The sequence below is a fragment of the Engraulis encrasicolus genome, chromosome 13 (genome assembly GCF_034702125.1).
Source record: "Engraulis encrasicolus isolate BLACKSEA-1 chromosome 13, IST_EnEncr_1.0, whole genome shotgun sequence".
Taxonomy (NCBI): Eukaryota; Metazoa; Chordata; class Actinopteri; order Clupeiformes; family Engraulidae; genus Engraulis; species Engraulis encrasicolus.
In genome coordinates this window covers 32059846-32074845 of record NC_085869.1, presented here as the reverse complement: position 1 = coordinate 32074845, position 15000 = coordinate 32059846, and the positions used below count along the sequence as shown (strand labels likewise).

At 43.0% G+C, this 15000-nt stretch overlaps 2 protein-coding genes across 6 annotated transcripts in view; one reads left to right on the top strand and one right to left on the bottom strand.

Annotated features, from left to right (window-relative positions):
* Positions 1-12552, bottom strand: part of ift88 (intraflagellar transport 88 homolog) — a 25629-nt gene extending 13077 nt beyond the window's left edge. For 2 of the 5 annotated variants that reach the window (XM_063213738.1, XM_063213741.1), the window contains exons 1-19: positions 12480-12552; positions 12159-12266; positions 12003-12065; positions 11837-11896; positions 11490-11522; positions 11129-11182; positions 10295-10358; positions 9894-9963; positions 9536-9626; positions 9135-9239; positions 8700-8802; positions 8373-8487; positions 7976-8207; positions 7698-7768; positions 6303-6389; positions 5693-5792; positions 2126-2212; positions 1826-2012; positions 1318-1426 (exon numbers count right to left, since the gene is read on the bottom strand). In XM_063213738.1, coding sequence (XP_063069808.1) covers positions 1318-1426; positions 1826-2012; positions 2126-2212; positions 5693-5792; positions 6303-6389; positions 7698-7768; positions 7976-8207; positions 8373-8487; positions 8700-8802; positions 9135-9239; positions 9536-9626; positions 9894-9963; positions 10295-10358; positions 11129-11182; positions 11490-11522; positions 11837-11896; positions 12003-12065; positions 12159-12242 — 1715 coding nt within the window. In that variant the 5' untranslated portion in view covers positions 12243-12266; positions 12480-12552. Of the gene's footprint in view, positions 1-1317; positions 1427-1825; positions 2013-2125; positions 2213-5692; positions 5793-6302; positions 6390-7697; positions 7769-7975; positions 8208-8372; positions 8488-8699; positions 8803-9134; positions 9240-9535; positions 9627-9893; positions 9964-10294; positions 10359-11128; positions 11183-11489; positions 11523-11836; positions 11897-12002; positions 12066-12158; positions 12267-12392; positions 12409-12479 lie in introns of those variants that run through there. The other 3 variants (XM_063213742.1, XM_063213743.1, XM_063213739.1) reach the window with 2 other exon arrangements.
* Positions 12553-12880: 328 nt separating this feature from the next.
* cryl1 (crystallin, lambda 1) overlaps positions 12881-15000 on the top strand; it is a 31317-nt gene continuing 29197 nt past the window's right edge. Inside the window, 2 exon segments of the mRNA XM_063214569.1 lie at positions 12881-13042; positions 13663-13770. Coding sequence (XP_063070639.1) covers positions 12999-13042; positions 13663-13770 — 152 coding nt within the window. The 5' untranslated portion in view covers positions 12881-12998.

Sequence of the window (15000 nt, the reverse complement as noted above, 5' to 3'; positions counted from 1 at the left end):
TCTGCGCAGAAAACTCATTTCCTGCTTTTTTTCAGATCTGAGGTTACAAGTCAGTTGAATTCTCCCGTCTCTTCCTGTGGCCTGCGGCCTCGTGGCACATGGCTCAACGCCATCAATGGCCGAAGTATCCAAGATCTTTTATTCAAGATTTGGCAAAAAACACAATTCAAAAGGTCAATTTTTCACTTTGCAAGTAAGATGCTCAGTGATGGAAAGCCCCCAAAAAGTTGCTAGTTCAGTTCAATGCAGCTCAGATTCGGTGTAGCCAATGGGTTCAATTTGAGCATTTGCATATCAATGTGTTTCCTGTAAAAAAAAAAAACTAAAAAAAACACACATTGTTTGACTTAAAATGCAAACCAAGCAATTCTGCATCTATGCATCTGTGTTTGCCATGACCAACCGCCTGTGTGTTAGCAATGTATTTGTAAGGAATTAAAAGCAGATTAGATTCGTCTTTGCTCTCTTGAACAGACCTCTAGCTATCATACAGATCCACCACACTACCGTAGACTGTATTGCACCAACTATGGCTCTCAATTATCAGAAATACCAGTGATGAAAACACAATACCAAATCAAAAGAAATCACAAACAAAAAGTGAGCAAGAAGTGTAATACTACTTTTGAAATTGTGTTGTAGACATATTTGTGTGCGTGCTGTTTGTCTGTCGAGACTGAGAGGTAAGGTAATTTAACCAAGGCAGTGCCCACCCTCCAGTCCACAGCTGTATTGTCTCATCCTCCATAACATTAGGTCATGCCAGCGCGGCAGAGAACATACTGGCACGTCTTAGCTGTGATATTGTATCAGTCTGCTGCCAGTCTTGGGCATGCGTTTAGTGTTGTCATGTTCATGTTTAGGGCTTTATAGAAAATGTTGGGTAGCACTACAGCAAATTCTTATGACATGAGTGTCATAACAGTGTCGTAGCACAGTCATGGACGTGTCATTCACATAATGTCAACGTCAATGTCATTTGACATTTCATGACTGTTGCCGTTAAGTGACATTTGGTTATGGTAAGAATAGACTAAACAATGTCAACTTATCAGGACCATAAAACGTTTATGACATTGACATACTGTTTACGGCTCCACCATGACTGTGTCATGACACTGTTTTGACACTTTTACGCCACGGTCATGACATGGGTATGACACCGGCGTCAAGTGAAGTGTTACCAAATGTTGCATGGCAATGTGTACTAAATTCATCTTGATGATATTTTCTAGTGAGAAAACATCTTGAGTGCACAGCTAGCTAGAGGTTGGCATGATGCAGTGCTCATGTCGAGGGCTTTGTAGGGAAGGATACAGACTGGCCAGCTGGAACATGACCTGGGCACAGTTCCGGAGGATGGCATGGAGCTTCAGGAAGCAGTCCAGAGCCTCGTCCAGGCGGCCCAGCTTCTTATAGGTCAGACCTGGTGGTGGGGACACAATTAGCACAATTCTGATAATCAACATCGGTAGATTGGGTTTGGCATTGTAATGTCCATGCAGACGGCATTGAGCCTCAGGATGCAGACCACAACCTCATCCTGACTGTAGCTCAGACCTGAATGTAAAATGGTATATGGGCAAGGCAAGTGTGAGAGGTTTGTGGGCTGTTCAGTTGTCCTTTTCACACTGGATGGTCTGCATGCACGGTATATCCGCAGGAATCAGCATTCCATCCCAGCCCATTTATTCCTATGAACTTCACTCTAGAACACCTAGCTCAGAGGTAAAAATGTTCTATTCTATCTGCGACCCTCCTGCAGTATCTCTGCAACACCCCCGTGTGGTTCCAGGCCCCCACTGTCCAAGCTAAAGGAGCTCACCAAGGTTGTAGAGTCCCTCTGTGCAGGAGGAGTCGTTGCGCAGGGCCTCCTTGTAGAACTCGGCGGCCTTCTCGTAGTCCTGCCTCTCGAACACCGTGTTGCCCTTGTTGATGAGCGCCGCCGGGTTGTAGCGGTCGGCACTCATGGCCATGTCTGCATAGCGGTCGGCTTGGTCATAGTCCTTCTCCTGATGGGGGATGACGGAGAAGAAAATGGAAAATTGTCAGAACTGATAGTGCTCCGTAGTGCTGTCAGAACCGGTGTGCGGAGGCCATGACATTCATGTTTACTGCAACGTACCAGGAAATAGAGGAAAGAGAGGTTGGTAGCTGCGGCACTCTTCACTCGACTGTCCTTTTTCTCAAACGTCTTCAGAGTCTCCACCGCCTGATCCAACACAGAGCAATACATTTAGTACCATTGTGCATTCCAGAAACAGAGGGCACTCCAATGAAGATGTATGTCTATTACTGTGATAATAATGATAATTAAATAAAATGAACTATTGTCAGGTGTAAGGGCTAAGGTATTGAGAGGATATTGGACAATAATGATCGATCATTTTTTACTTGGTTGGTTTGGATGTTTAATATTTCAAATACAGTTGTTATTCAAATTCTGAGTTCAAAGTCATATTTGTTATAATCCCATGTAAGCATCTAATCTAACTAGTCTAGTAAATTTCACCCACTAAAGTCTAGGGCAGACACACCAACACAGCTCAGGTTAGTTATAAACAGAAAGCGTAAAAAACTCCATGCACAGACAGACAGACACGCGAGCATGCACGATGCACATACCTCCGCCTCAAGTACCATGCAGATGAACAGACAGTGGAGAAAGAAAGTAAGAAAGAAAAAGAAAACAAAAACAAAATAACAAAACAAAAGGGGGAAAAAAGCAAAAACACAAAAGGGCCAGTGAACACGCAAGAATGGACAGCTAGAAAGACAACAGGAGGAAGTTCAACAGCCCACTGGCCAACTGGATAAAACTTGAAAGAATCTTCAAAAGGAATACAAAGAGGGAGATATACCCAAGGACAAGGACCTCCAGTCACAAGAGGTGACCACAGTAGACAGACAAGATTACAAATGACAGAACTGATCAACGCAAGACATCTCGGACTGTCACAAAAAGAGGGTACACGCACACTCTTAGCAAAGAACAGGTTCTTCTTAAGACATTTAGGAAATTTCAACAAAGACCGGGTTCTTTGTGCTTTCATTGCCATTATACAGTACTAGGGAAACCCAAATGCATCCTTGTCTTCCGGGAAAAACAACATCTTGATAAAGCCTATTGTTAAATCGATACGGCATCATTTCTGGAAATAAGCTTATTTCACACCTCCCCTGGAGTTAGTAAATTATTGAGTTTTACCTTTCTCCTGTACTTCCAGACGTTCTCTTAGTCTACAAGTGCAAATTCTCCCTCCAAGCTAGCCTATTGATAAGATTCAAGGATAACTGCTAGCCTGGAACTAGAAGCAACATCACCACACTGAGAGGATGGCTGAAAAAAACAAAGGAAGGTAAGATTCAAATTATTTAACTCAAGGGGAGTTGTATAATGAGCGTATGTCCAGAAATGGTGCAGTATCGCATAACAGCCAAAGCAAAGCAGGGCAAAGAACCTTAGCGCCCATTTATACATACCCGGGTATTTTGATAAACAAAGACCTTTTTCTTGTTTAGTGCACAAACTGAGGTTTTTCCTCTGAAAACAAATCTTCCTAAGGGCTCTGATGGTGTGAACGAAGATATTTTGGTTAACGTAGGGAGGAAAAATATTCGTTTATCATAATACCCGGGTATACAGTCCCAGGAAAAAGTTTGTACACCCTTTGAAATTTTTTACCTTTCTGTCAAAATTGGTCATAAAACATGGTCTGATCTTCCCGGAAATCGCAAGAAGGAACAACCAGAGTCTGCTTTAATTAATTCAACCCAAACATTTACAAGTTTTCATATTTTCATTGGCCATAAGATGTAAACATTCACAGGACAGCAAGGCATAAGTAAGTACACCCTTGCATTCAATAGGTTTTAACCCGAACTTAGTCGCAATAACCTCAACCAGATGTTTCCTGTAGTTGCAGATCAGATTAACAAAACAATCTGGATGTATCTGTCTCCCTCTTCTTTAGAAAACTGCCTCTCGTCAGCAAGGTTTGTGGGATGTCTGGAGTGCATAGCTTTCTTGACTTCATGCCATATAATCTCAATTGTTTTTTGTCAGGGCTTTGACTGGGCTACTCCAGAATGTGTATTTCATTATTATGAAGCCATTCTAAAGTCGATTTGCTTCTAAAGTATGGGTTGTTGTCACATTTCAGCACCCATCCTCTTGTGTGCTTCAACTGTGTGACAGACTACCTCCCTTTTTTTCTGTAAAATATCTCGATAAACTTCTGAGTTCATTGTTCCACTGATGATAGCAAACTCAAAAGGGCCTGAGGCAGCAAGGTAGCCGCATATAATGATGCTCCCGCCACCATACTCAAAGGCGAAGATGATGTTTTGGTGAAGGTGTGGTTCTCCAGTTCTCCTCCAAACATGACATTGTGTGTTCCCCTGAACAATTCAACTTTGGTTTCAACGTTGGTCTACAGAATATTTTGCAGTAATTCTATGAAGCATATAAATGCTTTTTCGCAAACCTCAAAGGTGCAGCAATATTTTTTTGGACAGAAACCCCATTCATTTTAGATTGGCAGAATGAATCCCATTTTTAGCTATTCTTGATTACATCTCCTCTTCTGAGTATGGTGGCGGGAGCATCATTATATGCGGCTACCTTGCTGCCTCAGGCCCTTGACAGTTTGCTATTATCAGTGGAACAATGAGCTCAAGTTTATTGTGATATTTTACAGAAAAAACGTGAGGAAATCTGTCACACAGTTGAAGCACACAAGAGTATGGGTCCTGAAATGTGACAACAACCCATACTTTAGAAGCAAATCGACTTTAGAATGGCTTCATAATAATGATACACATTCTGAAATAGCCCAGTCAAAGCCCTGACAAAAAACAATTGAGATTAAATGGCATGAAGTTAAGAAAGCTATGCACTCCAGACATCCCACAAACCTTGCTGACGAGAGGCAGTTCTCTAAAGAAGAGGGAGACAAGATACAACAGATTGTTTTGTTAATCTGATCTGCAACTACAGGCCAAGTCTGGTTGATGATATTGCAACTAACTGAGGGTTAAAACCTACTTAATGCAAGGGTGTACTTACTTATGCCCTGCTCTCCTGTGAATATTATGGCCTTAGGACCAATACAAATATGATAACATGTAAATGTTTGGGTGGAATTAATTAAAGCAGACTCTGATTGTTCCTTCTTAAGATTTCCGGGAAGATCCGACCATGTTTTATGATCAATTTTGACAAAAATGTAAGAAATCTCAAAGGGTGTACAAACTTTTTCCTGGGACTGTATATAAACGCCACCTTAATGCATGCTGTTTCTCATATCAGAATTTAAAATGCCGCTAGTTCATTGAACAGTGTTGTTGTTACTGCAGGACTCAGCCATTAGTGTAAAAGTAGACTACTGAAGTAGACACAACTATTATTATATGCAGCATCTCAGGGTGTCCCCCAGCACTTCATTATTAAGGTGACCATCTTGACACGAAACATCTAACTCCTTGACTAGGCCCCCTGAATAATGTAGATAAAAATGTTGTTTTGTGAATGCAATATCTTTGCCATTCTTTTCCAAGTCATATTTCATATGAAACTGCACAACATAGCCTTTCCAATGACGTGTCCACACCACCTTTACCAACAAAAGGTCTACGGGTAAACACTGCGTGTAGCAGTATAATCCTGAAGGAGATGGGGGTGTCATGTCACCTGGTTGAAGTCCCTCTGCCTGAGGTAGGTGATGGCCTTGTTGATCTCCAGGTCGTTGGCCAGCTCCACATACTGGGAGCCCTTCACCATGTCCACACACCTGCAGGGAAGAGACCCAGGACATCAGCACCTCAGCACCAGGGCCGCATTAGCGCACAGGCTAGATAAGGATGCAGAATAGGGCCCCCACCTGCCAGGGAGCCCCCAGTTGGCCAAAGCGGGAATAATAATACATCTTCACTCACACCCACCCAGTCAGAATTCAGATTTTTAACAATAACCACCATAAACAGATCAAAGTCAGGTCTATTTGAGGGCGTAATTGACTGGCCAAATGTCCCTCTGACTGTGTTTCGTGTTAATATAGAGTGCCCTTTTGACAGCAAAAAGGACACTTTTAAACAAATAATCCTCACATTCACCATACCAGCGCAGGATTTGAATATAAATCATAACTGGTAAACTGGTCTGTTTGAAAGATAGAAACTTATTGGCCCTGTATGTGTCTGTGACCTGGCTGCCCACTTGTCCCTGTGATTGGGTTTCACTGATGACTGTGCTACAGAGCGCCCTCTGTTGGACTTTGACAGTAACAGTAACAGTAACTCACCAGTCGAATCCTAGAGCAAAGCTTCCCTCGATGGCCGGGGCGATCAGCTTGGCTGCAGTCATGATGTACTTCTCCGCCAGCCCTTTCCTGAAAACACCACGATTTCAGTCACTTCCATTTGGCCCTCTTCATGCTAATGTGTGTGTATGAGTGTCTTTAAAGTATATTAACCCATTAAGACAAGGTCCCTGTTATAAACCAGAATGGTAATGACAGTTGTAATGTATTACTATAGGCCCGGTGTAATATCGTAGTGGTGTAGTACTATGGTAGTTGGTTTTTTTCAACGACTTTTACAGCGTTGCACTGGCAGACCAGTGTGCATTATCTCAAGTCCTACCAATCAAGTCCAAGTCAAGTCACAAGTAAAGACAAAATTGGACCAAGTCAACTCCACGTCATACCAAGTCCAAGTCAAGTCCATTTTCTACAAAGTCCTTAACAAGTCACCATGCATTCTACGCACAATCTTGGCAACTAGTTTTGGTCATCAATTCATTACTTCTCCACACTGCTATGCCCCCCTTTGCCAGTCACAGTCACAAATAGTAGGCCTGTAAGGACTGGATAAGGGCAAATTATTTATTTTCATTTTTTCATGTAATATCTTCATATACAAAGGTAAAAAATGAATATATTTAGACTTGACAGGCCATTGCAAGTCATTGCAAGCAAAAACTGTCAAGTCCAGGCCAATTCTCCAGTCAATAGTGTACAAGTCCAAGTCAAGTTGCAAGTCATTCATAGAAGGAGAAGAAGTCATCTCACTTTCGCTTCTATCAATAATGCTAAGTCAAGTCTCAAGTCCAAGCCACACAAGTCACAACTCCACATCTCTGGTATACACGATGCCATCATTTATTGGAGAAGCAAATGTTGTTTGATATATGGTAATCAAGGCCAAACAAAATATGGTGCGCGTGCGCACACAATTTGCAAATGCCAAATCGAAAATAGAAAACAAATTCAGTGTACTTTGAATCCAAAACAATTTTGCTTGCCGATGAGTTATGACGGGAGCTATACGAAAATGGCGTCATGTTTGCTTTTAGATGTATAAAACACCTTAGCTCACGAAAAAATAACTTGATGTATGATGATGTATATGTTTGCCATCTGCCCCATCTGGCAAACACTAGTGCTGATTTTGTCTATTCCCATATATGCACCATGCCCTCTAACTCAGGTGTGAATATACTCTCACACCTAGCAATGAACAGGAGAAAGGACACAGCACCAGCCACTGAGGCTGCAAATCGGTCAAATACATACAGTGTGAATATGGACAGTATTTGAGTGTGGGGATGAGTGAATGTAAAAGTGAGAGAGAGAGAGAGAGAGAGAGAGAGAGACTGATACAGACAGAGAAACAGAGAGAGAGATTGCACCCAGTACCTGTCTCTTTCCATCTGATGAAGCGGATCATTTTTAATGGCCTCAATCACCAGGCTTGTATGAGGGTCATCCTGCAAATGAACCACACACACACGATGAGTTCATGAGTTCATGCAGATGGGAGCCGATTGTTGTTTTTACTTCGGTTTTACCCATCAATGTTGGATGCTGCGTATACGCTGCATTCACCAAGGTGCCTAGAGCGACATAGACGCGGCATTCGGCCGCATTTAGGGCATTTAGGGCCCTTACTATTATCAATAAAGTGCTCCACTCACGTTGGCTGCAATGTACTTGTCATCGTCATCGATCCCAAGTGGCACGGTGATGAGCTTCTGGAAGGCCTTCTTCATGCGCTCGCGGTCGCCGATGGCGAAGTAGCAGAGGATCAGGTTGAAGCCCGACTTGACGTTGGGGCTCTCGCTCATGATGTGCTCGAAGGAGGTGATGGCGTCCGAGTACTGGCCCATCTTGATGAACACCACGCCGATGTTCTGCATGATCTTGATCCTTTGGAGACACAGACAAACAAACATACAGACAGACAGACAGGCAGGCAGACAGAGAGACAGGCAGACAGAGAGAGAGAGAGACAGGCAGCCAATAAGATTACCGGTAAGATTACTTAGGCGTGGGGATAGAATGAGGAGGAATTTATAAACGCTAGACACATGCCTCATTTCCTTGTGCACATTGGAGATCTGATCCAGCGCCATCCGGTAGAACTTGATGGCCTTGGGGTAGTTCTTCTGCTTGAAGTAGATATTAGCCATGTTCACTTTCAAACGGCCTGTTTCAAAGGATGAAACAAAAAGAGGTGGAATCAGATCCGATTTTCATAATATTATTTTTAAAAATCACTTCCAAAATGGAGGTAAATAAGTTGAACCAGTAAGTCATACATGGGTCCCTCCAAACTCAATATTTTAGCTTTGGCAATAAAAAATACATAAAATGTACTGTGAGTTTGGGTGCAATATCCAAAGGAATCCTTCACATCACCTGCATTATTGAACATCTTGTTCTTCACGATGACAGCGTACGTGTTCAGAGCCTCTTGATACATGTCATTGTTGGCATACTGGTTGGCCAAGTTGAACAGCACCTGCACACACAGATCACACACCTCCTCAGGATATAAAAATATCACTCCTCTCCTAGTGGGGTTTCAGCCAATGAATGCCAGGAAAGCAAATTCAGTTAGGTTTCATTTTGTTACATGCTGTTGAAGCACTGACACAATTTTATAAACATTAATTTAAGGTGTTAACATCTTTCATGCACATACTTGCTACTTGGCCTTACTCAAGGCCTCTTTGTGAGGCACTAAGACATGAGAGACAATAGTCCAGGAAGATGTTACCACCTGCTGGGCATTGCTGCCTGTCGTAACTCAACGGAAGCGTTTCAACGTAAAAAGTGAAAAGTGTAACTCACAGAGTAGGTGAGGTCCAGGTTGATGTGGTCAGCTGTGCCCGTCTGTTCCCTCTGCCTAACCAGGGCTCGCTCCTTCCTGCCCGCCTCCTTGGCTTTCTCCAGAGACTACACACACACACACACACACACACACACACACACACACACACACACACACACACACACACACACACACACACACACACACACACACACACACACACACACACACACACACAGCATCGCATGGCACAGCAGTTCCAAGGTTCAAACAGTAAACTGTAAAACTGCAGTGTTATTTCAACACTTAGACAGCACTCTGGGACCAAATACACTCTAGAAGATGTTAATGGGCTCTCCAAGTGTTGATTTTTTTTACAGTGTGCAGTTAGGCACATGAGCTCCTGACCCTGCTGCCTCACCAGCTGCATGTCTCCCCTGCTGAAGGCCATGCAACTCTCCTCGATCAGATCATTCACCCTCTTCTCCAGGATCTTAATCTTCTCCTCTGGCCTGAAAAAAACAAGTCACACACTGCACACATCTTTCATCAAATGCAATGAGAACAGGCAACATTTACATTTCATATTGTACTAAAATCTGATATCTGCTGTGTTTCACTTCCAAGATAGTAGATAGATTAAGATAGATTTAGATAGATAGATAGATAGATAGATAGATAGATAGATAGATAGATAGATAGATAGATAGATAGATAGATAGATAGATAGATAGATAGATAGATAGATAGATAGATAGATAGATAGATAGATAGCTTACGAGTCTTCAATTTTTGCCTCTAGTGGAGGGGCAGGGCCTTTTGACTGTCCCAGTGGATCAAAGGTTGAACCTGCAAGGCAGATCAGAATGATAATTTGTGCTCGTTTACTGTTTAAACTAAACTAGTAACTCTGTAATGACCGTGTACTAGGTCTACTTCCTAATTGGTATCGAACCAAAAATTGAGTCATGGTGTGGAACTCAAACTTGTTCCCTCCTGTCCTTTCGCTTGTTGTGGCATTGTGATGCAAAGCTTCAATATCTCGCAAAAGCACAATACAAAGCTCCCCCCCAAAAGTTTCTAGGTTTTCTCCCTGAAACCGGGGCAAGAGGCCACAAGCGACAGGAAAGGACTGGAGGAACTAGTTTGACTTCCGCCCATGTTGTCCCCGTGATCTTACCTCTGGTCATGGCAGATGTGTACCCTGCAGCTCTGACGGCCGTCATAGGCCGAGCGGCTCCATCCTGCACACACAGACAGAAAGGAACATCTTTATACATTACATAAAATATACTGATATGCGATACACAGGCTAACATTCTAGGGGCTTTTATGTCTTTCTTTGATAGGGCTGGGTGAGATGGTGACAGGAAGTGAGCTGGAAAGAGAGACGCCGGAGGATCGGGATATGACCTCGGTCTGGAATCAAACCCGGGTCTCTGGTGTAACATTACGGTGCCGTAGCCATTTGAGCCATGGCCAAGGCCACAGGTCAACATCTTGAGTTGTATTGTTATTACGTTGCAGTATTGCCAAGCCATTCTACAAGACCCTCTGTTGTTATTTGACTTTTAGCATTTTTGTTGCTTAGGCAAATCCTGCAAACATTTCTCAAACAGGCACCAACCGAGGATCACCATCATCATCTCTAACCTTACGGAATCAACACTATGTATGACACTGTAATACATGTGCTATTAGTATATTGACGAGGTGGATTTGATGCGTAAATATGCAAGCTAGTGGTAGCCAGGCCGTGCCCTATTAGTGACACAACAGCTTCAGCGTTGCTACCAGTCAGGTCAGGAGTCAATGCAAGTACTTTCTAGGTTCCCGCAAATACGGGAACTCCTTCCACTTTATTGGAAAGCAAACAATCATTAGCAAACCAAGGGAGGCCATTTGGGAAATGCTGTTTGGGAAATGTTAATTGTTATGCTCTTGGTCAGACCAAGTCTCGAAGAGATTTGAAAGTCGATGATAATCAGGCTAAGCAAGTGGTGGTTCTTCTCACCTGCACAGCACCAGTCATCAGCCGACCCATAGAGGAGTTCATCTGGGCGCGGGCCTGCCAACGCCATGTCATAACAACAGTTACAATCATGTGATGAAGAACATGGGTAGGAACATGGATTGGCATACTGATTTCTCTCTCTCACACACACACACATACTCTCTCACACACACACACACACACACACATAGTATCATGTGACATAAATACAGGAATACTGGAGTACAGGAATACATCTCATCACATAGGCAAGCAGATCATGTCCATCGTTTCATTTTGCCTCATTTTGTGAACTCTCCCTTGATCTCCACGCCTGTCCTTTCTCTCCTCAAGCGTAACAACGCTTATCTAGTGGTCTCACCTTCAAAAGCCTTTCGCCCTGACTGGTCTGAACCTGAATATGTGAAGACAGCAAACACACTGTAACCTCACAAACACTTTAGGCAAGCACACTGAAACCACCTAACACACTTTAGGCACTTAACAGTGGTCAATGCGACTGTTGTAAGTCGTCAGTGAAGACTTTCAGCATGAGATGTTACAATGCCATTACAGTATGCAAACATACAGTAGTATGTACAGCGCAATGGTTGTGATGCACGTGTGCATGAATTAAATGGATGCATGATACAAACATAGAACATAACACAGAAGAACACTATACAATTACTTGTGGAGACAGTGGTTGACAGACATAGACTACCTTACCCCAAAAGATGTTGCCATGGGCCGTGCTCCAATGGCAGTGCCAGGAAACTTGGCAGTCATCTGGGGGAATGAGGAAGGCACGATAATATGATACACATACGAATTGCTGTACGTTGAAGAGGTCAGTTTGATTTTCAAAATAGCGTTAGTGACAAATTATTCTTACTGGTGGACGTCGTCCATGGCTAGTCTTGACAGCTTGTTGGAAGCCAACATCGTTGTCGAGCTCCTGGGAAAGTACAGCACAACGTCATTGCATTGTACAATAAAGGCCAGACACTGACGTTGTCGCAACATCACAGTAATCACAGTCTGTGCGTACCTCACTGTCAAACGTTGGGTTGTAATCATTGTACCCCGAGTACAGGTCATCTTCATCCTCTGCAGCAAGATGGACGTTCTCCATGTTCTTCTACGCTGTACCATGGACCTGAGGATGTAAAACACAATGTAGCTAGAAACATTGCACAACTGATATTTGTGCTTGGTGAACCAAGTATGCTAGCAAGCTAAATTGCAAGAAACTGCTGTTAAACAACTTCTTAGGAAACACAACCTTTTCCTCGCACTTTTAATGATGGCAGAATGAAAATTAATCAAATAAAAAGGCAGTGACTTGATACACTAGTCCATATCAACTTACTTCTTTCTAAAAACCCGTCGCTACGGCGTCTTGAGCTCGCAGGACCACAAACAGGACGCAAAATCTACTGGGCGGGTCTATGTCTAAGACCACATTGTGATTGGTCCAAAATGTGCTCAATCATTTTTTTCACAATATTATTGGCTACATTTACTTCTTTCACCGTTGCTAAGATACCGACTGTCGTTTCGAAATTACAGTGTGTAGCCTACCATGCTTTTGCCATGGCACAAAACACAATGCATAACTATATTTTCCCCCAATGCAACCCGTGTAAGATTCAATATAATTCTAATCAGATCAGATCCGTTGTAATTAAGTTCTTATTACCGTATTTTCCTGCAACATGCACAGAATCACGAAGCGCAGTATTTGGCCACTGTAGGACACCGTCCACTCCATACAGCGACACCCCGCCCACCACCACTGCTCATGTGATTAGCAGGTATCCTGAAGTTGATGCTGGCTATGCACTGTATTTTCTCATCTAGTCGTGTATTGATAATATAGCAGCATAAAATGAGCCATTCAAAGGGAACCAAAACGATCACGATTGTGGGAAGGTAAATGCTTTTATATTATAATTGACAATTTGAGATATTTCGCATAGCAATGATGTGTGTTGTTGCTGGTCAGGTTGTTGTCAGCACTTTGAACTTCGAGCTCTGTTTTTGGTTTTCAACTAGGTTTAGAACTACCTCTTTTTCAATGGTCCAAGTTGGGTTTTTTGGATATTTGACTGTGCATTGACAGGAAATTAACTGAATGAAAACAGAAATGATCTTGTATTGAGTTTGCACGTGGTTGGAGTGAGACTTTGCTGTTATTCTGAGTTCATAGCAGAGATTTCAGCTCCCCCCCACGTCCATCTGTGCATGTATTCAGACACCTGTCAATGGTGAGCCCTGTTTTCCAAAGAGCAACGCGGGTGTTCCACAATTGTGCTGTTGCTGGAACATACTACTCCTCTTGTCAAGCACGATAGAATGGTGTGTCATAAGTTCACTGTGCCATTGAATTGGGGTGTTTCGTATTATTGACATTTGCTTGTTGTTGTTTTGTATTGTGGATGCAATGTGCAATGTAGGCCCCCTATCACAAAATGCAATGCACTGCTATGCAATGCTTTTTCTGATTTAATCTATTCATGCATGGTCTCTGTGTTCCACATCCTGTTTTGCAGTGGCCTGATTGGTCGGTCATGGGCCATGGTGTTCATCAGTGGAGGGTACAAGGTGAAGATCTACGACAACCAGCCGGGGCAGGCAGCCAAGGCCATCACAGAGATCAGGTCTGCTCAGCACCTCATGGGCAACACATTAACTAGTATAACTACTACCCTCTACTCTAGGACAGAAAACACACAGAGACCCTGTGGTGGTCAGCTGCATTCATGCCTTGTCATGGATTAAAAATTAATATCAACTGCTGCTAATGGGGAACTATCACTGCAAAACAACAGACTGCTTCATGCATCTGCCATAGTAACTGCAGATAGTAAGTATCTCTCCAGGGATGGATAGATAGATGATGGGAATAAATTAAGTTAATGTTACTGTAATACATACACAGTCATTGTGGCCAGGTTAGGCATGGCCTGGCTTTGCCATAGATACAACTAACCACATCACCACCACAAAACAAACTGGCCTGCCCATCATTTAAGTCAGGAGTGGGGAGCCTATGTCTTGAGAGCCGTTTGCGGCCCTTGAGGCCGTTTTATCCGGCCCCCAATATAGTTTTAATGTTATTCAGCTTCACATGAAATATGACATATTTTGTAAAGGAATCTTGGAAAATGCATTTGCAATACAATTAAGTTATATTCAGGGAACCCAGAGAAGGTGGTGTTTGTTTAAAAGGTGGCTGCCTTCAATATAGGCCTAAAGTGAAGGGGAAAATCCTGGTTTGTGTTCATAGTACAGCCATCGGGGGACTTTTACGGCCCTCGGATGAATTAGATGTGGCCCTTTGAATGAAATAGGTTCCCCACCCCTGATTTAAGTAATAGCAGATTGTAAAAGCAGTTTGCTTTCCGTGTTTTTGGGTGCCTTGGCCTATACTGTAGGGGCAATACGGGCAGTAAAATATGACACTTCCTCACTTATGTCCCAAGATCACAAAAATAGAGCGCAGGAACATTTGAACATGAGGTGATACATTTGGACGTGATGCACAGGGGTTTCTGAGTCCTTCAGAGCCGTACCGGTGTTCTGTCGAGATGTGTTGCCTCGTCGAGATGAGCGACCGGTCGCCCTATTCGATAGTGGTGTTCTATCGATTTGCGATGCCTCATCTAAATGAGCGACCTTGATTTTCCGCGGAAGGCGTTTCAATCGGTCCAAGTAGGACTGTTTTAATAACCATTACTTTGTTTATTTCACGGACAGGGGTGTGCAATCGTTCGTGCGGAGTTTAATAAGAACGTGCGGCTGCTGACCACTAAAAAACCGCGAGCCTCTCGTTTGAGCAAGTTAAGAAACGTGCCATATGAAAGAGTGAGTTGAGTTTGCGCAAATAC